This window comes from Suncus etruscus, chromosome 4, assembly GCF_024139225.1.
Source record: "Suncus etruscus isolate mSunEtr1 chromosome 4, mSunEtr1.pri.cur, whole genome shotgun sequence".
In the NCBI taxonomy this organism is placed as follows: Eukaryota; Metazoa; Chordata; class Mammalia; order Eulipotyphla; family Soricidae; genus Suncus; species Suncus etruscus.
Window position 1 is genome coordinate 6,595,396 of NC_064851.1, and position 23,396 is coordinate 6,618,791.

A 23,396-nucleotide genomic window follows, 5' to 3' on the forward strand; every position below is an offset into this window, starting at 1 on the left:
AAGGTGGTTGGTTCGAATCCCGGTGTCCCATATGGTTCCCCGTGCCTGCCAGGAGCTATTTCTGAGCAGACAGTCAGGAGTAACCCCTGAGCACTGCCGGGTGTGACCCAAAAACCAAAAAAAAAAAAAAAAAAAAAAAGAAGGGGGCCGGTGCCAGAGAGATAGCATGGAGGTAGGGTAAACGCTTGCCTTGCATGCAGGTCAGTGGTTCGAATCCCGGCGTCCCATAGGGTTCCCCCAAGCCTGCCAGGAGCGATTTCTGAGCATAGAGCCAGCAGGAACCCCTGAGCGCTGCCGGGTGGGACCCCCAAAACCAAACAATAAAATAAAAAAGCGCACCCCGGGAACGTTATCCCAGCGGGAGGTCGTTTGCCTTGCAGGCAGCCAACCCGGCATGAACCTGGGTTCAATCCCTAATGGGTCCCCCCAAAACCTGCCAGGGGAGGTTTCAGAGCGCAGAGCCGGGAGGAGCCCCTGAGCCCCCCAAAAGCAATCAGCCAATCAATGGAGCCAGAAACCAGCACGCACCGCCTCTCCCAGACCTCCCCTCCAGCGCCAGGGCCCCGCACCCGCCACCGCGCCCCTCGAGGCAGGTGACCCCGCTTGCTGCGGCGCGCGTCCCGCGGCCCGGTGGTGCACGCGCCCGGTCGCGGACGCGCGTGTCGGGCGGGGGCGCGCGGAGCGCTGGGCCGGGCCGGGCCGGGAGCACCATGGACGGGGGCGCGTACGGAGCGGGCAAGGCCGGGGGCGCCTTCGACCCCCAGACGCTGCTGCGCCAGCCGCACACCGTGCTCCGCTTCGTGTCCTGGGTAAGGCCAAGCCGGGGATCGGGGTGCTGGAAGGCGGGGGGGGGGCACCCCGACAGACACCCCGCATTCCCCGGGGCGCCCGGGCCTCCCTGCGCACCCCAAGATCGCCCACCGCATCTCTGCATCTCTCGCATCTCTTGCAGGGTGGGCGCGTTGGGAAGGGCTCCCCCCCAAAAACACACACACACACACACACACACACACACACACACACACACACACACACACAGCCGGCCTCCCTCCCTCCTGCGGGCTGCGGCCGATCGGGGGCTGCAGAAGGGACCCAACTGCTGTGCCCGGCACCCCCGTTCCTAAGGATGCGCCAGGCCCTGGCGCACTGCCCCCCAACCCCGCACCCCTGCTCCCGGCCGCGTGACCTTGGGCGTGGAGCCGCCTCGCTCGATTAGTCCCCGGGGAGAGAAGGGTTAAATGGCTAAGTGCCCCCGGGAGGCCTTACACAGCCCCGCCTTGGAGAGGCCTCAGTTTCCCCTTTGGGGTGGTGGGGGGAGAACCCCTAGCGAGTCTGTGTCATGACCCGCATACACACACACACACACACACACACACACACACACACACACACACACACACACACCTGGATGCCTGCGGGGTGGGGACAGTCTGTCCCTGCCTGGGGTGATGGGTGAAGGCGGCAGAGAGAACACTGGGGAAGGTATCAGGTGGATGGCAGCGGCACCCCCAGAATGGATATCCAGCTATATATATCTGGGAGAAGGGAGGTGGTCAGGGTTCCCCCTTGGGCGTTTTCTGGACTGTTCTGCCTTCAGCTGTGCTGGCTGATTGAGGAGGGGTGCATCGGGGACACCCCTGGAAGCTAACCTTGAGTTAGCCAGCTCCCTGTGGACTTGGGGGTGCTCCGGCTCTGTGTTTCTTGAGGTTTGGGGTTATCTGGGGGTTTGCTGGAGGGTGGAGGGGATGCTTGGTTGTTTCTCTCCAGCTACCCCTTTCCTTTGTCTGAAATCCAGACACCCCTGAGCCCCTTTCTCACTGAGAGATCAGAGGGGGTGCCCTTTAGGTTTGGGGTCCCCTGGGCTGGCACAGAGCCTGGCACGTCTGGATCACATCCAGTGTGACCCCGAAGTCAGACTCCTGTGTTAACTCCATCTCTTCAGAGACCCGCCCTAGGAAGTCCTGGCAGGTAGGGATTGGGGGCACCTTCCTCCTCAGGTGGGCTGGCGGGTGCCCACCTGGGCCAGGGGCACTGAGAAGGGTGGTGGATTCAGGTTAAGCGTGACAGGGCCGCCCTGGTCAGACCTCAGCCCTCCTAAACGGGTTGAGGGGCTCCCTCCTCCTCCGGGGAAGTCCAGACTTCCTGGAGAAGGTGCCTGGAAGGATGAGGTGGGCTTGCTAACCTGGACTTTGCATTCTCCCCTGGGGCAACTAGGGGGTGTCCCTACTGCCTTCACCCTCGGATGCCAAGGCTCGGAATGGTCCAGGGCTCTGGGACTGAAACCTATAAGTTCTTCACCAATGCAGGAAGAATTTGAAATCTTGGAATTTCTGGATTGGAAATGTTCAGTGTCATGTTGGGGTCCCCCAGCCACTCAGCTCAGATCCCTCCAGATGCTGATCCCCTGAAGCGTGGATAGTTCCCTGAGTGTGCTTTAAGCCCAAGGGCGAGGGGACCCCAATTTCCAACGTGGGTTTACCGCGGAGGGATTGCTTCTGTGTTTGCTGCAGCCTTGCAGGGTTGGCTCTGCCCTCATTGGCTTCCCGGCCTGAATGGAGCCTTTGAAAATATAAGTTTGAGGGGGATGGAGAGATAGAGTGGAGGTAAGGCATTTGCCTTGCATGCAGAAGGACAGTGGTTCGAATCCCGGCATCCCATATGGTCGCCCACGCCTGCCAGGAGCTATTTCTGAGCGAAGAGCCAGGAGTTACCCCTGAGTTACTCTGAGCTGCTGGATGTGACCCAAAAACAAAAACAAGAAAAATAAAAAATAAGTTTGGGGCATAAAGAAAAAAATAAGTTTAAGAGCCTGAGCATTAGGGAGGGTGCTTGCCTGTTCAAGGCTGACCTGGGTTCCTTTCCTTGCACCCCATATAATCCCCTGAGCCCCATCAGGAGTGATCTCTGAGCACAGGGGCAAGGAGAGGCCCTGGGCACAGCCAGGTGAGCCCCCAAACCAAAACCAAACCAAAAAGGCTTCATCTGTCACTCAGGGACCTGGAAGACTGTCCTGCCCCTCCCAGAGGACACAAGCTTCGCCCAGGCTTGAATAGTCCCAGCTGAGCTGGGAGGCCTCAGGGTGCTGCACCCCACCTTCCTGCCCGGGCAGGCCCAGCTCCGTACCCCCAAACATTGTCCCCAGTGAGGACTGTAAGAACGCTGAGCTGTGTCCAGGAAGATCCCCTTGGTCCCTTTCCAGCAACTGTCATGGGGGTTCAGAGGGGAGAAGGGAAGCCTCTGGGAGGCTCTGCCGTCCATTCCCAAAGCCCAGTCCCTCCCTGCCCTGACCTGTGTGTCCCCTCGGCCCTTGGAGAGTGCAGCATCCAGGGGACAAGTGCTGTGCAGGACCTCTCCAGGAAAGAAATGCAGTTGGGATTATTAGCTGTTGGGGTGAGGGTGGAGCAAAGGAGGAGAGTGAAGGGCTGCCTAGAGAAGGTGACTCTGGGTGACCCTGGAGCTGGAGAAGTGGGGAAGGGCATCCAGGGGAGGGTATCTCAGGTGATGGCACAGCAGGGAGGGCATTTACCTTCCATGAGGCTGATCTGGGTTTGATCCCCAGCATCCCATAGGGTCCCTGAGCCTGCCAGGAGTGATTTCTGATCACAGCCAGAACCCCCCAAAACAACAAGAAACAAAAGTGAGCATGTGAGGGCCAGTGGAGTGAGAGGCAGGCAAATAGGGGAACCAGTAAAAATCTTGGGGACCTGCATCACAGCGAAACTTTACTTGAGGGCCATGGGGAGCCCCGAGAAGGATTTATTTAGGCTGGGAGGTAATATGAGTTTTGGGGGGTTGGGTCTCATCCAGTCATTCTCGGAAGTCTCTCCGGGTAACCTTACCCCTGCTCTCTCCTGCCAAGGTGATGTGTGTTCCAGACCCTTGAGCTGTCGTTTGGGGTTCCCAGGAACAGTCTCTGGGGGCTGGCAGGTGCTGTTCCTTGCACGGAGAGCTGAGTTGGGCTGTGTTGGCATCAGGTTGATGTGTGGTCTGAATCTCCTGGCCCATGTGGAACCAGAATTGGGGTCCGCCAAGCCCAGAGAGGGGTTCAGGGACTGTGCTGGGAGAAGCCCCCAGGCTAGGCTGAGGAGGGGAGGTAGGCGGCGAGGGGGCGGGCAGGGCAGATGGCATCGCTGAAGGAGCTGTTGGCACCCCTGGCGGAAGAAGCAGCTGCCAGTGGGAGGAGCGGCGGGTCGGCGGCTGCAGCTTTCTTCACTGGCACCATGCCTCAGTTTCTCTCTCTGTCACACAGCTGGGGGTTCCCATTCCCCCTGAAAAGCCTTCACTCTTACTCCTGGTCAGCAGATACAGTGGGGTCATGGGTCCCGCAGGCCCCTGTGGGGAGGAATGAAGGTGTGTCAGAAAGTGTTCAGGACAAGGGGGCCATCAGGAATCCCTCAACTGGCTGATTCCTCAAATAACTCAGTTCAGGGCACACATTACACCTGGGCCTAAGTCCTCCCTCCCTCAGAGGGCCCTGAGTCTAGCTGTCACTGTGCTGTGACCCAGGGGGCATCTCAAGGCCTGTTTATGCCCGCTTGAGGCCGCTTCCAGAATGTTCCAGAACATTCTCAGCCCCCTCCCCACCACTGTCATTGGAGGATACCCTTGCCCAGCACCCCACCTCCAGCCAGGCCTCACCTCTGCAGCCCAGACCCTCTCCTCCAGGTGTGCAGGGGTTCGTGCACACACTTGGACTCTCCATGTCTGTCTGTCCCTGCTCTTTCTCACCTCATCCCGCAGCATCTCCCCTCCTCATTTCTCCCCATTTGCTCCTCCCTATCTGCCCACCTCTCCATTCGCTACCCATCAAGATTGCCCAAGACCATGACCTTCTGGCAGAGGCAGTTAGAGGCTTATTCACAGCCCGCCCAAGATTCCTGCTTTCAGGCCCAGGGAGGAGTAAGTGGGAACGTTGGCAAAAATGGGGTGAACATGAAGGAGCCTCACTGGTCAAAGCTCAGAGGTCCCACCCCGCCATGCAGGGATGCTGAGTTCTGTCCCTATACCCTATATCCCACCCCCATCACTGTGGGATGAAGTAGGGATGTGACAGGGATCCTGCACCATGGCTCCCTTTTAGGGTCCAAGCGCTCATGTGTGCCCAGACATGCACCCCAGCGTGTGGGATCTGGGGTTCCCAAACTTCTCCTTGGTTGCCTCCACATCCAGCAATGCTCAAGGCTGACTCCCAGTTCTGTGCTTACTGATCACTCCTGCGGGGATCTTTGGGGGTTCTGGGAATGGAACCCCATTTGGCCATGTGCAAGGCAGGTGCCTTCCCCGCTGTGATCTGGCTCCAGTCTCAGAAAGTCTCTCTTGGTCCTTTGCAGGACTCGGTCGGGCCTGGGCTGCGGTGCAGTGCGTTGATGTCCTGTCCACCATTAGCACTGCAGGGTGGGACACCTGTCCCGGGGTATTATGCTCCATTGGGGGGATCAGGGGGTGAGCATGGGCATCAGTGTTGGGGCCCTGGGCTGGAACTCAGGTGTCTGCGTGGGTCTTCTGCTACGACCCAATGAGAGGTCCCCAGCAATGGAGTCTGTTCTTGATGTTTCTGGATCAAGGGTTCCCTTCTGTGCTGCAGGCGTTTTGCATCTCAGCAATTCTAGTGGGACAGGAGTCCTTCACACAGGAAAATGGGTAACACGAGCAGTTGAATATGAAATATAAAATAATGATACCACACACAGTGTATGTGGGGCCAACACACATCTGGCAGGAGTACCACAAATTTAATCTTCAGGCAAGGGAGTATTAAAGGGTAAAGAGAGAATCTTATAAAAGGAATGCCAACATTTCTTTCTTTCAAAGTACAGGAACTATCAATGTACATGGTTTGATTTTAAAACAAATACACAGAGCTTTAGGTGGTTTGTAACCTTAGAATAGAATAGGTTTCTGTTAGGAGTCAGAGAATAAAAGGAAGGCTAATTTCTTACAAATCAAAGTAGATCCTGGCCGTAGGTGTCATTACTGATGTAAATTAAGGGATAGCAGGAATCCTGGTTTTCTCCTAATAACAAATATCCTTAACCTGAGGGAAATGGTATTCTAGCTAGGGGCTAAGACCCACTTTCTATGATCTGGTAATAGAAAGAGATAAAACTTAGGAAAGGGGTACAGAATTATACCTAGTAAAATAGCCTAATTCTACACTGTCCAAACCTGTTTGTAAGCAGGTATTCAAAGTGACAGGGAAAGTCCCTGAGGCAAAATCATTCTCTGCTGTGGTGCTCAAAGGCAAGGAGAGAAGACCTTTGTCTTGAAGATGCTAAGTTTTGACTTGGCCTTTGGAAGTAAATAGGCTGACAGAAAGAGAGGTAGCTGGCTGGACTTTGAGTTTCAAATATACTTATCCAGCAGGGAACTTCTAGCAGCTTTCTTCTGTACTGAACTTTCTTTAGACTGCAAGGATAACTGAGGCCGAATTTCTGTAGTATTGCAAGGGAGACAAAGTCAAATAAAAGTAAAAGAGAACTGTAATGTCACAGCCATGTCAGAAATATAGCCAGTAATCCACGCAGGGGTTATGATTGACTTTCACTGATGGGCCTTCTGGCTGAAATATTTCTTGGGGAAAATTAGGCACTTCACCAGGAAAGCTAATAGACACATCTGAAGTGTGCTTTTCCTTTCTAATGGAGACATGCATGCTGCATGCTTTGACACTTCTGCAGTTCGGGGGTACAGCATTTCTACACTGCAGTGCTGCTTCCCCCACACACACCCCCATAGCTGCTACCTCCACCAGAGGAGTCCCCAATACACTTGTAGACACCATCCAGTGGCATGGACCCAACAGCCCAGACTTTTGGGTTCTGCCCTCCAAGAATGTGAGATTCACTTTTGGGGCTCAGGGCACTCCTGCAGACTTGTAGTGGGCACGTCTGGGCAGAATCCACCCAATGACAGCCCATGTCTGTGCTGGTCAACCCGGTCAGCTGCCCCACTGTGCTGCCTGGCCCCGTGGTGTCTCTGCTCTGTGACCCCGGCAGGCCCCTCCCTCTCTGCTCTGCACCTCTCGGAGGCTGTGGAATGAGGGTCCCAGAGGAGTGGCTGCAAGTGTGTGTATGGGGAGGGTGTGTGGTGTTTGTGTGTATATGTGAGTGTGGGCTTTGTGTGTTATTGTATGAGTGTGTGTTAGTATGTAAATGAATGTGAGTGGGTGCAATTGTGTGTGAGTGTACGTGTGTGTATAAGTGAGTGCAATTTTTGGGAGGAGGGTTTGGATCACACCCTGTGGCGCTCAGGGGTTATTTCTGGCTCTGTGCTCAGAAATCATTCCTGACTGGCTCAGGAGACCATATGGGATGCCGGATATCGAACTCGGCTCCATCCTGGGTCAGCCACGTACAAGGCAAATACCCTACTGCTGTGTTATCGCCCTGGCCCCTGAATGAGTGCAAATGTGTGTGATTGCAAGAGTGAATGTGTATGGGCCATGTATGCCTGTGAGTGGGTGTAAGTGCGAGTGTGGCCCAGCCCCGGGGGGGTTTGCTCAGCACCCTGCCGTCTGTCCACCGCAGATCTTCGCCATCGTGGTGTTCGGCTCCATCGTCAACGAGGGTTACCTCAACAACATCCAGGAGGGCGACGAGTTCTGCATCTACAACCGCAACCCCAGCGCCTGCAGCTACGGCGTGACGGTGGGCGTGCTGGCCTTCCTCACCTGCCTGCTCTACCTGGCGCTCGACGCCTACTTCCCGCAGATCAGCAGCGTCAAGGACCGCAAGAAGGCCGTGCTCTCGGACATCGGCGTCTCGGGTGAGCCGGCCCCCCACCCAGACCCCCCGAGCCACGAACAGCTTGCAGAACCCCAGCAGTGAAGGGTCCTGCGGGTCCCAGACAGGTGGTACTCAGGCAGGGTTCCCCGGAACCCCGGTTCCTCCAACAGTGTCTCTGGGAGATGAGGCTACCTCTGCACCCCCTGAAGCAAGCTGCAAAGCTGCTCCCTGCGGCTGACCCCTGGCACCCACTGACCCCGCTGCCAAACGCTGCAGCCCAGGGCTCTCAGAGGGTCTCTGCTGACCTCAGGGAAATGGGGCAATGATGCATAGCAGGGGTTCAGGTTGGACACCCACAGCTGCCTCCATCTGCTCTGCCCAGGCCTCTGGGGGTGTCTTGTGATCGCCCAGGAAGGAATTTAGGCAGGTGTGGCAGAGGCCTCTCTCTCCCCCTCCCCCCCCCTTCTCTCTCCCTCTCTTCCTGGGTACATCTCCGGGCCTGCATCTGCCCCTGTCCTCCCCTTGTCTGGGAACCCTGGCGGACTACCCCTCTGTTGACTGCTTCCCCCACAGCCTTCTGGGCCTTTCTCTGGTTCGTGGGCTTCTGCTTCCTGGCCAACCAGTGGCAGGTGTCCAAGCCCGAGGACAACCCGCTCAACGAAGGCACCGACGCCGCCCGGGCCGCCATCGCCTTCTCCTTCTTCTCCATCTTCACCTGGGTGAGTGGCGTCTCGGGCACGGCTGCCCACACAGGGTCATATACACGTGGCCATGTACATGAGATCATGCATGTGGTCACACCGTCAAGCACATGCCATTACCCACGGGGTCATGCCCTATGATCACACATAATCATGGACATGTGGTCACACACATGAGGCCACGCACACGTGGCCTGCAACATGGTCACACGGACATGCAATGTTGTCACACACATACAAGTCATGCACAGGTACACACAATCACACCCACATTCCCCCAGTCAACTACATATATACATATATCCCATGTCATATACATACATGCACCCCCAGACACACACAGAGGCCCCTTGCTCAGATAAGCTGACTGAGGCCCTGGCAGGAAGGTCAGGCTTAAGTTAGGAAGCTGGCAAGAAGCCGAGGCCTGATGTCCAGGGGCCTCGGCCAGGCCTAGGTGCTGCCTCTGCTGGGCCCACGTAGGACAAAGGCGGGAGCTTTGTGAGGGGCAATGTGGACCCAGCCCGGCCACTGAGCAGGAATGTGTTTCTGTGAGGCCAGCACAATGCTGCGAGTTTCCCCTGGGCTGCGAGCCTTGGATGAGTGAGACAGTGTGTGTCTTCGGGTAAGCCTTAATGGGGTATGGGGGCCATGTAGGGTCTTGCTCCCATGGTTTTTAGCTCTAGGCCCTTCTCCTTAGGGCTCTCCCCTTATCTGGACTTTGGACTGGGCCTTGTCCAGGTCATGCAGGAGACTGGGCCCAAGAGCAGGCCAGGCGTGTTCTTTTCTGCTCTCCCACTTAAGCCAGCCCCCTGACCCTGGGGGAACATTCCTTTTTTCTTCTGTTTTTTGGTTTTGTTTTCTGGGCCTGCTCCTAGGTGGTGCTCCTAAGCTTCTCCTGGCTCGGTGCTCAAGACGTTGCTCCCAGGGGCTGGAGAGATAGCACAGCGGTAGGGTGTTTGCCTTGAACGCTGCCAACCCAGGACAGAGAGTGCTTCAAATCCCAGTACCCCATATAGTCCCCCAAACCAGACAGGAGCGATTTCTGAGTGCAGAGCCAGGAGTAACCCCTGAGCGCTGCTGGATGTGACCCCAAAACTAAAAGAATAAAATAAAAGACGTGGGGCCGGGCGGTGGCGCTGGAGGTAAGGTGCCTGCCTTACCTGCGCTAGCCTAGGAGACGGACCGCGGTTCGATCCCCCGGCGTCCCATATGGTCCCCCAAGCCAGGAGCGACTTCTGAGCGCATAGCCAGGAGTAACCCCTGAGCGTTACCGGGTGTGGCCCAAAAACCAAAAAAAAAAAAAAAAAATAAAATAAAAATAAAAAAAAATAAAAAAAAATAAAAGACGTTGCTCCAGGTGGTGTTGGAAAGACTGTGTAAGTAAAGCCTGAACTCAGCCTTGTTGCTCTCTCCAGGCCTTTCTTTTCCTTTCTTTGCTTTTATTGTTTTTAGCATCCCATCCATATGGGATGCTGGAGATCAAACCCAGGTGGGCCAGGAGCAAGGCAAAAGCTATCCGTTGTACTATCCTTCTGACCCCCATATTTATATTTTAATAATATTCTCTGGCTATAGTTGCAGAAAACAGTGGTGCAGGCCCTTAAGTCTCCATCGTCCCCGCCTTCTCAATTTTGGAAGCTCGAGTTGGTTCAGGCCCCAACAGGCCTGCCATGGTCCTTCCAGGTACTCTGGGAGAATCCCTGAGCCTAGACCGGAAAAGTCAGGTGAGGGGGCGGGGACCTGAGACCGGAAATGGTCCAGCCTCTCCAGTCTTAGGAGGAGGAGTTTGGCAGCATCCCGAAGATAGGAAGGGCTTACAGAGGTCTTTGAGAGATGATTGGATGCCGGGCCATAAGAGGCGGGTCTAAAGGAGCTGACTGGCAGGTCCTTGTTCCACCCACCTGACCCTGTCTTGATGAGTGATTGGATGTCGGGTCTTAAGGGGCGGGTCTGGAGGAGCTGACTGACATGTGCCTGTCCCACCCACCTGACCCTGTCTTGACGAGTGATTGGATGCAGGTGGGTCTCGAGGAGCTGGCTGACAGGTGTCTGTCCCACCCACCTGGCCCTCTCATGATGAGTGATTGGATGCCGGGCCTTAAGGGGCGTGTCTGAAGGAGCTGGCTGGCAGGTGTCTTTCCCACCCACCTGGCCCTGTCTTGATGAATGATTGGATGATAGGCCTTCAGGGGTGGGTCTGGAGGAGCTGACTGACAGGTGCTTGTCCCACCCACCTGACCCTGTCTTGACGAGTGATTGGATGCCGGGTCTTAAGGGGCGTGTCTGAAGGAGCTGACTGACAGGTGCCCGTCCCACCCACCGAGGCCTGCTCCCTGCTGGCTTCACCGCTGCTCTCTCCTGGCAGAGCCTGACCGCCGCCCTGGCCGTGCGCAGATACAAGAACCTTACCTTCCAGGAGGAGTACAACACGCTGTTCCCCGACTCGGCACAGCCCTAGGCTGCCCTGACTTCCAGGCTTAGGGAGCTGGGTTCCCCACTGAGGCTCAATGCTCTCCGGTGCATTGAGTGTGATGTGCAGTAAACATTTATTGAGCAGCTATTTTGTGCCTAAGGATGAATCGGGTCGGGGGAGCGGGGGGTGGGGGGGACCCCTCAAGCAAAGCTCTCAGGTGGCTTATCATGTCCTAGCCAGACAGTGGCCCTCCTGGCTGACACCCCTCATGGGTTGTACCATGCTGTGCCTCTCAGCTGCTGTGCCCAAGGGGCAGAGGCTGGCATGGGGCTAGGCACAGACTCGCTCAATAAATGTGAGTGCCTTTTTATTTTGTTCACTCATTCGCTCATTCTTTCATCCATTCATTCTCTCCAGGGGGCCAAGGGCCAGTCGAGAATTTCCACTGTAAGGAAATTCAGTGAAATTCAGAGAAATCCACTGTAAGGAAAAACTCATGCAGAGTCCTAAAGCCCACTACTCTGTCCAGGGATGAGGAGGGAATGGTCCCCATCCCAGGCTCCTCTGCCATGCCCTGCTGGGAGTTGTGAGAGTGTGGAGGTGCCCATCTCTAGAGGCAAACAAATGCAGGCTGCTTTCACTCAGGGGAGCGGCTATGACAAGGGACATGCTGGGAATCAGTAGGGCCTAGGGTACAGGGCAGAACTCCCAGCCTCTCCTGTACCCTACCCTTTGTGGGCTGTTGTCCTGAATGACTGAGGGGACAAGAGCCAGCACAAACCCAACGCCGGGTCCCTGATCCCTAGCCTCTCCCAGGAAGGCCTCCAGGCCAGAGAGAGAAGCCAATATTATGGGGTCGTGCCCCACATCCCCATTCCTTACCTGGACCCCTGGACAGCCGCTTCACAGGCAGGCCATCCCTGCCTCTACTCCCAGTCATGGGAATCCACAGTGAAGCCATCAACTGGGTTCTGGAACTTTCTAGGAAAGGAAAATGTTCCACACACATTGTTTTGTCCTCTCATGGGGATTCAGGCTGACCCCCACCTCACTCTAGTCCTGGGCCTGACCTGCCGCCAGCAGGGACCTTTCAAGGTTCTGAGTCCTTGTCCTTGGCACATGGGTGTCCCCTCTTGTATGGGGGGCAAGAGAAGGTTCCCAGGGGGCAAGAAGCCCACTTTCATATGCTGCTGAGCCTGGAATGGTCCTTAATACAAAAACAGGACTCCAGCAGGACCAGAGCCATAGCACAGCAGGGAGGGATTTGCCTTGCATGTGGACAACCCAGGTTCAATCCCCAGCATCCCATTTGTTCCCCTGAACCTGCCAGGATTGATTCCTAAGTGCAGAAACAGGAGGAACCCAAAAGAGAACAGGACCCCAGATGACATAAGTGTAAGTCTATGGGGGACACAGCATCCAGTCTCAAATGTGGATGTGAGAATTGAGGGAATAGCTCCCCCATAGAGACCAAGGAGTAGCCATTAGGTTTTTAGGGGTCCATGAGGGTCCATGTGTGTATTTATTTGGTAAGGGGAGATTCTGGGGACCAGGCCCAGTTCCACTCCCCACCCCCCGCCAGGCCTTTCACAGGGACTATCTTCCCGACCCCTATAGCTGAGTTTTGTGCTGAGTTATCGCCAGGAGTAATAATCCCTGAGCATTGCTGGGTGTGGACAAATACCAAACAAAACAAAACTAAAAACAAAAGTCAAGTCCAGGTTGGAGTGGGTTGGATAGTGTTCCAGATTTTTTTTTTTTTTTTTTTTTTTTTTGGTTTTTGGGTCACACCCTGTGGTGCTCAGGGGTTACTCCTGGCTGTGTGCTCAGAAATAGCTCCTGGCAGGCACGGGGGACCATATGGGACACCAGGATTTGAACCAACCACCTTTGGTCCTGGATCGGCTGCTTGCAAGGCAAGCGCCGCTGTGCTATCTCTCTGGGCCCGTGTTCCGGATTTTTTTCTTTGTTTGGTTTTTGGGTCACACGCAGCAGCGCTCAGGGGTTACTCCTGGCTCTACACTCAGAAATCACTCCTGGCAGGCTCGGGGGACCATATGGGATGGCGGGATTCAAATCACTGTCCTTCTGCATGCAAGGCAAATACCTTACCTTCATGCTATCTCTCCGGCCCCGGTGTTCCAAATTTGTAGTGTTTTTTAGGGTCAACTATGAAAGACTCCAACACACACACACACACACACACACACACACACACACACACACACACACATACACACACTGCACATGTGTGTTAGCTAAGTCTCTCCTGTGAGTAGAAGGTCTATGCTCAGAGACATCTTTGTTTCTCCCTCAAGGATCCCAGCCTTTCTCCAAGCCTGTCTGACTACTGCCTGTCCCAGTCAGAATCAGGTTTCAGAGGCAAATGTCAGAAATCTGCAATTGTAGGATTTTGTTTGCTCATTTGTTTTGTTTTGTTTAATTTTGGGCCACTCTCAGCAGTGCTCAGGTACTCCTATCTCTGCACTCAGAAATGGTGCCTAGCAGGCTCGGGGGACCCTATTGGATGCCGGGGATCGAACCCAGTTTGTCCAGGATTGGCTGTGTGCAAGGCAAATGACCTACGGCTGTGCTAGCACTCTGGCCCTGCTCATTCGTTTTTAAGTATCAGGATTTTAAGTGGACTCTTCAGTGTGGCAGGCCATCTGGAGGAATCAGCTGAGAGTCCCCACAAGTCATTCCAGGTCCAGGCCTCTTCCACCTTCCCCATTTGGCTCTTGTTCCTCAGGGTCCATAGTGGTGGCCGAAGTGCCAGCTGTCACATCTTCATTCCAAACCGGCACCCTTCTGCACCCCCTCCAAGAACTTGGCATGCCTCTTAAGCCAGAATGTAGTCACGTGGCTCTAGAGAGAGGAATTGCCCGGCAGAACCCTTCACATGTCCCCAGCGATTTTAAGATTCTTTGCAGGTTGGGGAACTGAGTGTGACTTCTACTTGGGGGGGGGGGCGATTTCTGAGAACTGTCCCCCAGCTCTGCTGCATTTCTTCCCGTTGCTCTGCGTCCCTCTGTGGCCATGCTATGACTGCCCCTCACTAACCAGTGCTCTTGTCTGTCTCTCCCCTAACAACCCCTTCCTCCACCCGGTCCCCCGCCGGCCCCGACCCAGGCTGGCCAGGCCTTCCTGGCCTTCAAGCGGTACCAGATCGGCGCCGACTCGGCCCTCTTCTCCCAGGACTACACGGACCCCAGCCAGGACCCCAACATGCCTTACACCCCGTACGTGGAACCCAGCGCCGGGCCTGACCCCGCTGGCATGGGTGGCAGCTACCAGCAGCCGGCCTTCGACGCCGAGCCCCAGGGATACCAGTCCCAGGGGTACTGAACCTCTGACCGCCGGCTGCTCTGTGGGTGCAGGGGACCTGGGGGGTTCTCCCTGTGTGTGCGTGCGTCCCTTCAGGGAGTTTGGGCTGTCCGGGGGCCCCAGAGCCAGTGAGCTGGGGGACGTGGGGTGTCCCCCGATGGACTCTCATCACAGCCCCCTAAAGATCCCTGCTAGGTGGAGGAAGGACAGGCTGTGGGACGGGTCTCCTGCCCGGCTGTCACTGGTTCCAGCCTTGCATCCTATCCTGGCCTCCTCCTGGACTTCTGTTCCTGTGTCCAGCATTCTGGGAGGCCAATTTGGTGGGGGGGGGGGCTCAGCCCACGGGATCTTCTGACTGCTGCGAATCAGTCAGCTCCACCCCAGTTGGAACCCCCCATCCCACCCCAGGTCCCACTCTCGCTGTATGTGGTTCCCCCCCCCCATCCTGCCCTGCCTCTGAGTGGGTGCCCCATCTTTGGAAGGCAAGGTCAGGCATGCTGCCCAGGGTCCCTGTGACTCCAGGGAGCCAGAACAGAGAGCTGGGGAGGGGATGGCCCCTGACAAGGTCCCTTGATCTGTGCTGGAGATTTTGTGTTCCCAAGATGGGCCCAAGTGGATGAGGGTATTCTCGGGGTTCCCTGATGTGGTGGAGGCTCCAGAGTTGGGCTTTGACCTGAGCTGCCCAGATGGGCTAGCAGAGCCACAGATATGGGGGTCACCAGCACCCTGTGACCTCATGAGAACCAGGAAGGGCAGACTCACGAGTCCATCGAGCCAATAGTCAGGAGGCACTGGGGTGGGGCCCAATAGCCCAGATATACCTGGGGTGAAGACTCGTCTTCTGTTGTACCCCAAGTCCATCTGGGCCCCATGAGTGCTATTGGGGTACAGACACGGTGGCACAAGTGTGGGGGATGCTCACAGGTCTCAGGAAGTGGTGACACCTGAGTAGGAACTAGTCTGTTCAAGTGCCCTCCGAAGACACAGGTGGCCAAGTGAGGGGGTTTCTCTGCACGAGTTAAGGGGTGGGTGGACCCCATAGTTCTGGTTCCGGCACTGAAGTGGTGTGCCAGGTCCGCTCACTTCTCCTAGCATCCCAAACCATGAGACAGATGGAATTAGGATGAGACCCCATTTCTGGGGCACCCCGTTTTCCCTCCCTGTTGGATCTGCCTCACCCTATTCCCAGGCCTTTCCCAGTGCTTCCTTGACCTTGCAGAGTCTGGGCTCTCTCCCCTCACTGAGCCCGAGGCTGACTCAGAAAACTGTGCTCTGCTCGGGTCCGAGCTGCGGGGCCTGTCAAACCCAAGAGGCTGGGGAGCAGTGACACCCCCACTTCCTCTGCCACCCCAGCTGTCCCCTGCGCTGTGACTGTCCACCTGATAACCTGCTCCCTCCTCCAACCTTCCCAGTCAATCTTGATCTCCAGCGATTCTGGCGGGGCTCCCAGGCTCCCCCAATGTAACCAAGAGTTCCCAGTTGGTCCATCCCCCCAGGGTGCCTCCCCTGATCCCCGTCTTGATTGTTGTAGGGACAACAGCCCTCTGGGGACACAGGACAGGCCCAGCCCTGTCCCTGCGCTGCGTTGATAAAAAAAAAAAAAAAAAAAATCACCCCCGTGTCCCAGCCCGGGCCCTCCAGCCTCCTACCCCAGCCCTCACCGCAGCGTTACTGCCTGTGTATAGTATAAATATATATATTTTCTATATATAAGATGTATAATATAAGGCTCCCTGACTGTCTCTGTGTGTGCGTGTGCGTGGTGAATGTCGGCTCCCATCCTGCGCACCCACCCTGGACGCCCCCTGCCACCCGGGTAAGTTTCTCAAGAAGGAACCCAGTGGCCCCGTGGCCCCCTTTGTGCGACATCTGTCCATTTGTGGTGCACCCAAGTGAAGGTGGTGACTTCTGGTGACACAGTAATAAAGTGGCGACAAACCCTGCCTCGGCTCTGGCGTGAAATTATTGCATGTTCAATCCGTGTGACGGACATTCAGGATTGTCTCATTCATTCTTTTGTTTGTTTGTTTGTTTTGGGGGGGTCACACCCGACATCTCTCAGGGGTTCCTCTTGGTTCTACGCTCAGAAATCGCTCCTGGCAGGCTCGAGAGATCATATGGGATGCTGGGATTCAAACCATCATCCATCTGCATGTAAGGCACACACACACACACACACACACACACACACACACACACACACACACACACACACACACACACACACACACACACACAGGCTCGAGAGATCATATGGGATGCTGGGCTTCAAACCATCATCCATCTGCATGTAAGGCACACACACACACACACACACACACAGCACCATCACCTATTCCACCCCTCCAAGGCAGCCAAGATGAGTAGCTTTGCTAAGAAATCACTAGGGGGGCCGGGAAGGTGGCGCTAGAGATAAGGTGTCTGCCTTGTAAGCGCTAGCCAAGGAACGGACCTCGGTTCGATCCCCCGGCGTCCCATATGGTTCCCCCAAGCCAGGGGCAATTTCTGAGCGCTTAGCCAGGAGTATCCCCTGAGCGTCAAACGGGTGTGGCCCAAAAACCAAAAAAAAAAAAAAAAAAAAGAAATCACTAGGGATAACTGGGGGTCAAACCCAGTCAGTCGTGTGCAAGGCAAATGCCTCCCCGCTGGGCTATCGCTCCAGCCCCTGTTCAGGACATTTTTGGTTTGTTTTTCTGGGCCACTCCCCCCCCCCCCACCAGTGGTGCTCCTCCTGGCTCACTTCTAGAGATATTGAGGAGACCTTATAGGGTGCCAGGAATTGAACCCAAGTCAGCCGTGGGCAAGGCAAATGCCTGAAAGCTGACAGGATCTCTTCAGCCCTCTTTCTTTATTTTAAAGAAATAAAATAAGTTTGGGGGAGGTTTAGGCTCAGAAGTCTCTGTGGGGGTCCTATTGTGATGCCGGGGATCAAACCCTGTTAACTGATGATTTCAAGTTGAGTGATCTCTGGGCCGTGCTCGCTCTAGCCCCGAAACAATCTTTTTTTTTTTTTAATTTTTTGGGCCACACCTGTTTGATGCTCAGGGGTTACTCCTGGCTAAGCGCTCAGAAATCGCCCTGCTGGGGGACCACATGGGACGCCGGGGATCAAACTGCGGTCCGTTCCGTGGTTAGTGCTTGCAAGGCAGATACCTTACCTCTAGCGCAACCTCACTGGCCCCGAAACAATCTTTCAAACGGCTTCAGCTACTCGGTTTTTATCTGCTCAGATATGTGCCCACAGGCTTGCCTGGTGGGGTGTCTTCCGTCTCCACGACTGCCACCTTCTCCTCCTGATGCCAGTCTGGGCACAGATCCAGGCCTGGCCGTGCCCCTGGCAGCCAAACTGCCAGCATGTGGCTACCTACCTGGCTGCCAAGCCAACTGCCCAGCACCTGGCCCTTTCACTGCCCAGTGCCAGGCGGAGGAAGGCTACTCGCTGCCCCTGGGGCATCTATCTGGGCTCCAGCACCAGCTTGTGGCTCTTGGGGCTTCCGGTCCAAGTACAAGGCGAGTGAACTGGAGAGCTGAGGTCCCAGTGAGAGGGTTGAAGAATGGAGTGGAGCAGGGTAATGAGTGCCCACCTTTGTGTCCCAGAGTCCAACCCAGCCCTACCTGTCCTGAACCCCCAGCCATTCTTTTTTTTTTTTTTTTTTTTTTTTTTTTTTTGGTTTTTTTTTTTTGGTTTTTTTTTTTTTTTTTTTTGGTTTTTTTTTTTTTTTTTTTTTTTGGTTTTTGGGTCTCACCCGGCAGTGCTCAGGAGTTACTCCTGGCTCCATGCTCAGAAGTCGCTCTTGGCGAGCACGGGGGACCATATGGGACGCCGGGATTCGAACTGATGACCTTTTGCATGAGAGGCAAACGCCTTACCTCCATGCTATCTCTCCGGCCCCACCCCCAGCCATTCTTCATCACCTAGTCTCGTCCCTCCCCTCTCCTTCTCTCCCCTCGCTCTCTTCTCCTCTTTGGGTCATACCCTGAGATGCTCAGGGTTACTCCTAGCTCCAATTTTACCCAGACCCGAAATTGCCCCTGAGCAGCACCAAGTATGGCCCAAAACCCAAAACCAAGACCCAACAATAAAGAGTTAATATCTTGGGGTCAGAGAGATAGCACAGCAGCAGGGCATTTGCCTTGCACTCCAGGACGGGTGGTGGTTTAGATCCTGGCATCCCGTATGGTCCCCTGAGCCGGCCAGGAGCGATTTCTGAGCACAGAGTGCTGCCGGTTGTGGCCCCCAAACCAACCCTACCCCCCCCAAAAAATGAGTCAATATCTCTGATAGCACCACATTACAGAGGGCACCTTATTGACAAGGGAAGGAAAAATCAAATTCAGTGTAAGTGTGGAGGACAAGGAATGGGGAGAGGATCTGTGTGCTGAGGCCCTGAGTTCCATCCCCGCATCATACATCAAATAAGAAAGGGGCCAGGGGGCTGGAGGGATAGCACAGCCATAGGGCACTTGCCTTGCACAGGGCAAACCTTGGTTCAATTGCTTGTACCCTATGTGGTCCCCAGAGCCCTGAGCACAGCTGGGTGTGGCCTGAAAAGAAAATAGAACAAAATAAAAAGACAAACCAGATAAACCAGTGGGCTCTGGCCTTGCCTGCAGCTGACCCTGGTTCAATTCCCAGCATTATGCATAATTCTCCAAACACTGCCAAGAGCAATCCCTGAGCAAGCACTGAGGGTCCGGAAAGATAGCATGAAGGTAGGGCGTTTGCCTTGCATGCAGGACGGTGGTTCCAATCCTGGCATCCCATGTGGTCCCCCAAGCCTGCCAGGAGCGATTTCTGAGCGTAGAGCCAGGAGAAACCCCTGAGCGCTGCCGGGTGTGACCCAAAAAAAAAACCAAAACAAAACAAAAAAAGAGCAATCCCTGAGCAGTGAGTCAGGTGTAAGCGTTAAATACTTCAGGTTACTTAGCCCTCCCAAAAAAACTGAGCAATCACACAGTGGTGGGCATTTGCCTTGCACGCAGCTGACCCAGGACCGACCAGGTTCGCCAGGAGCAATTTCTGAGTTCAGAACCAGGAGTAACCCTGAGTGCTGCTGGGTGTGGCCCACAAATCCTACCCTCAAAAAAAACAAACCCCTAAACTGGAACACCAATCTACACTAGTCAAAGCAGCAGAGGCTAGGGGTAACTTTTCCAGATGTGGACTGGGCTGTTATCCTGGGAATAATCCTGTTGGATCCCTCCCACTAAGTCCCTGGGCAGCTAACATTCATGTGACCATCACACATTTCACTGACTGTGGCCCCAAAACCAATGAAAAGAAAGAAAACAAATTAGGTTTGTGTGTGTGTGTGTGTGTGTGTGTGTGTGTGTGTGTGTGTGTGTGTGTGTGTGTGTGTGTGTGTTTTACGTAGAATGTTGGACTCAGCCAGGCTGCTCAGGGGCCATGCCTGGTAGTGCTTAGGGGCCCCATGTGTTACTAATGACCAAGAGAGGGTCAGCTACATGCAAGGTGAGTGTCTTCCCTGTCCTATTTCTCTGCCTCCTGGCAAGTAGTTTTTAAGTGTGTGGTGAGTAATGAGGAAATACCCGGGCCACTAGAACCAGGCTCACAGTAAGCTAAAGGACAGCAGTTGGGGGTGAAGGACTCCTCCCTCTAAACTATCACGAGATCTTACACACAGACCACAGAACCACGGGGCAAAGGCTTATGACCTAGAGAAAACCAGAAAGGCCAGCTCTGGAGCACACTCTGTGCTACATGAAAATGAGGCCCAAATGATGCAGAATAATTTTTTTTTTTGAGGGAGGGTGTTTGCCTTGCAGGTCACTGGATATGACCCTAAAAAAAAAGAACAAAAAACCCCAACAGAATTAAAAAAACAAAACTCACCCTTCAGTGTTTTTGATGTTACTGAGCCATTATCTGCAAATGAATGGGGCAGTTGTCACGGTGTGGCCAGACTCAAGGCTGATGGGATCTCTCAGTTGGCTTCTTTCTGGGGTGCTGGCCAGGTTTTGATGGTTTCCCTGTAAATACAGAACTGACCCCCCATCTGTTCTCTGGTGGGAAATAGGGATTCAAAGGTACCGGGACAGTGGCACCTGCTTCTCTGATTTTTATTATTTTGGGACCACTCAAAGGTGCTCTACGGTTATAACTCCGGGCTCTTTGCTCAGAAATCATGCCTGGCAGGTTCAGGGGACCTTATGGGATTGGGGGATGGAACTAGGCAAATGCCCTTCCAGCTGTCTATTGTTCTGGCCCCTGGTTTTTTTTTATGTTTTGTTTGTTGTTTTATTTCTTGGGAGGCCACACCCGGCTGTGCTCAGCTCTTCTTCCTGGTTCTGTGGTCAGGAGTCACTCCAGATGGGGATTGAGGTTCTCAGTAGGGTGCAGGCTATCAAGCCTGGATCAGCCGCATATGAGGCAACCCGCAAGTTCTCTGATTTGGAACCTTGTGTATATAAGTGTGTGTGCATGCATGTGTGTGTGCCCTCGGTGGCACCTGGCACCATGGTTCCCAGTTCTCTCTGGCCACCCACAATAAGGCTGAAAAAGGTCCTTGGGACCTGCTGAGGTAGCACTGTGTCCCTCTGGCTCAGGCTCATCTTGGGTTGACTGTGAACTCAAGTGTGACCCTCCAAGGTGCCCTGGACACGTGGGATCCGTCACAGCTTAGTTCCCCAGGGGAGAAAGGGGATGTGCCCACAACAGGCTTCCTGTGTCTCCCCCACCTACCCCAACTCAGTATCCTGCAAATGTGATGTTGAGTTGAGGCCAGAGAGGTAATACAGCGGGTAGAGCGCTTATTCTGCACACAGCTGACTTGGGTCTGATTCCTTGCTTCCCATAGGGTCCCCCAGAACTGGTGGAGTGATTCCTAAGTGTAGAGCCAAGAGGAACCCCTGAACATCCCCAGGTGTGCTCCCAAAACAGAAGCCACCAAAAAGTTCAAAATGAAATAGCAGTCTTGGTTTTGCCTGTGCCTGCTAGGCCCATGGGTCCTTCTGCTCCCAAGAAAACTAGACCCACGGAATTGTGGAAGGGTGACAGCCAGAGTAGACTGAGGCCCCCTAAACCACTTGGGTTCTTGGGTGTCCTGTTCTTCAGTATCCTGGAGCCCTTCCTATCAGTATACCTGGGCATGGCTGCCACACTCCCAGCAGTGCAACCACTGGATCCTGTTCTCCAAGGTACCCCTGGGCCAAGAAGCCTGCACCCCGCTTCCGAGCCTTCTCTGAAGCCCATCATTACCAAGTCTTGCCTGGAATTGTACAGCAGTGCCCTCCCTGGGCTTCCTGGTTCCCCTCCAAAGACCCCTTATAGTCTGCCTGTGCACAGTTGGCAGCCTATGAGATGGTGTCCGCAAATTTTCTCAGAAGTCTGCAACTTCCCCTGGTCCCACAGAAAAGCCTTGGGGGGCAGAATGGTAGCACAGCTGGAGGAATTCCTGAGCACAAAGTGAGGAGGAACCCCTGAGTGCTGCCTGGTGTGGCCCCCCCCCCAAAAAAAACAGAATAAAACAACAACTAAAGTCCAGTTCATTTGGGGAAGGCCTGTCCCAAGCCAGCTTCATTCACTTCTATCGTGGCCTTCCATGGTGCTGGCCTGGCCAGTCCTACCCTGTTGTTCCCCCCAGGTGCCACTGCTAGTACCAAGCTAGTACCGAGCACAGCTAGACACCAGTGCTGAGTGCTCAGTACAAACCCTGAGAATGAGTCAATGTTTTCTTTCCTCACAAAAGTCCTTTGAGGGCCGGCCTTGCTCGTGGCTGCGCCCTCTGGCGTCCAGGCATGGTCCAGATGACCATTTGCTTCTGAACCCTTTCATTTATGATTGATTCTTTTGGCCACACCCCAGCGATGCTCAGGGATTCCTCCTGGTTCTGCAACTCAAGAATTACTGCCCGCGGTGTTCAGGGTACCCTAAGGGATGCCAGAGATGGAATCCAGGTCGGCAGTGGGTTTTTTGTTTTGTTCTTCTAATTTGCATGTTATTGCATTATGAAAATACATTAGGCAAATAAGCTAAGATTCAAGTGGAAATAATCTGAAAAAAAAAAGCGTATGTACTGAGTACTTTTAAAATTTTTTAAAGTTTATTTAAGTTCGTGCTCGCTTCGGCAGCACATATACTAAAAAAAAAAAATGTTTATTTAAGTGGGGCTGGAGAGACAGCATGGAGGTTGGGCATTATTTGCCTTTCATGCAGAAGGACAGTGGTTCTAATGCCGGCATCCCACATGGTCCCCTGAGCCTGCCAGGAGCGACTTCTGAGCGCAGAGCCCTGAGCACTGCCGGGTGTGACCCCAAAACAAAAACAACCAACCGGGGCCGGAGAGATAGCACAGCGGTGTTTGCCTTGCAAGCAGCCGATCCAGGACCAAAGGTGGTTGGTTCGAATCCCGGTGTCCCATATGGTCCCCCGTGCCTGCCAGGAGCTATTTCTGAGCAGACAGCCAGGAGTAACCCCTGAGCAATGCCAGGTGTGGCCCAAAAACCAACAACAACAACAACAACAACAAAACCAACAAAAAACAAAACAAAAACAAAAACAAAAAAAAAAACAAAAAACCAACCAACCAACCAAAAGTATCCTGAGAGATTCCTATTTGGAAGACACGGCAAACGCCTTACTCGTCATTTTCTCTCTCCAGACCCCCATGCCCTTCTAATGAGGGGATGAGGCTGAGGGTGGGGGAGCTCAGTGACGACCCTGCCCCAACTCATTGCACCCAGGGTCTGGGTGACTTTGCAGCCAGGGAGTCTCCCTCTCTCTGCATAACAAAGTAGTGAGTTCCAAGGCCAAGGCCTGGTAGGCACAAGTGTGAGCATCGTGGCGACACGATCGATCATCGAATAACAAAGAGGAGGGACGCAGAAAAGAACCTGGAAAGCGCCTAAAGTCATCCTAGAAAAAGTGCTCAAAGAAAGATGCTCCAGGGCCTGCGAGATCGCACAGCGGGGAGAGCATTTGCCTTGCATGCAAACAAGCAAAGTTCTATCCCTGGCGTCCTAAAGGGTCCCCCGAGCCTGCCAGGAGTGATTCCAGAGTGCAAAACCGGGTGTGGCCCCAATCCCCCGCAAAAATAAAAATAAAATCAACGCAAGAAAAAAATGGGTTGCAGAAAAGGAGGCGGGGCACGCCAGTGCGCATGCTCCGCCCCTGACCGCGTTGGCGGCGGCCGCCAGGGGTCGCTGAGCGCACACTCGCCGGCGGCGCGGACCCCTCTAGCCGCCTTTCGGCCGCTCTAGCTTCCGCTTTCGGCT

At 54.6% G+C, this 23,396-nt stretch overlaps 1 protein-coding gene across 2 annotated transcripts; it reads left to right on the top strand.

The window, feature by feature from the left end:
* Nucleotides 1-663: 663 nt before the first annotated feature.
* On the top strand, nucleotides 664-14,394 carry SYNGR1 (synaptogyrin 1). Of its 2 annotated transcripts, none has more exons than XM_049771701.1 (4): nucleotides 664-809; nucleotides 7,527-7,764; nucleotides 8,298-8,443; nucleotides 13,968-14,394. In XM_049771701.1, the coding sequence occupies exons 1-4, from the start codon at nucleotides 711-713 to the stop codon at nucleotides 14,181-14,183; spliced, it is 699 nt and encodes a 232-aa protein (XP_049627658.1). In that variant the 5' UTR covers nucleotides 664-710; the 3' UTR covers nucleotides 14,184-14,394. The 2 variants fall into 2 exon arrangements, with proteins under 2 accessions (XP_049627658.1, XP_049627659.1); XM_049771702.1 differs by lacking the exon at nucleotides 13,968-14,394 and adding an exon at nucleotides 10,791-10,915.
* Nucleotides 14,395-23,396: the final 9,002 nt, after the last annotated feature.

Bases quoted from the DNA above. Each gene is read 5' to 3' on its own strand.
- SYNGR1 (XM_049771701.1), top strand. From the start codon at position 711: ATGGACGGGGGCGCGTACGGAGCGGGCAAGGCCGGGGGCGCCTTCGAC. The intron at 7,765-8,297 runs GTGAGCCGGCCC...CTTCCCCCACAG, and splicing joins CTCGGACATCGGCGTCTCGG to CCTTCTGGGCCTTTCTCTGG. The intron at 8,444-13,967 runs GTGAGTGGCGTC...GCCCCGACCCAG, and splicing joins TCTTCTCCATCTTCACCTGG to GCTGGCCAGGCCTTCCTGGC.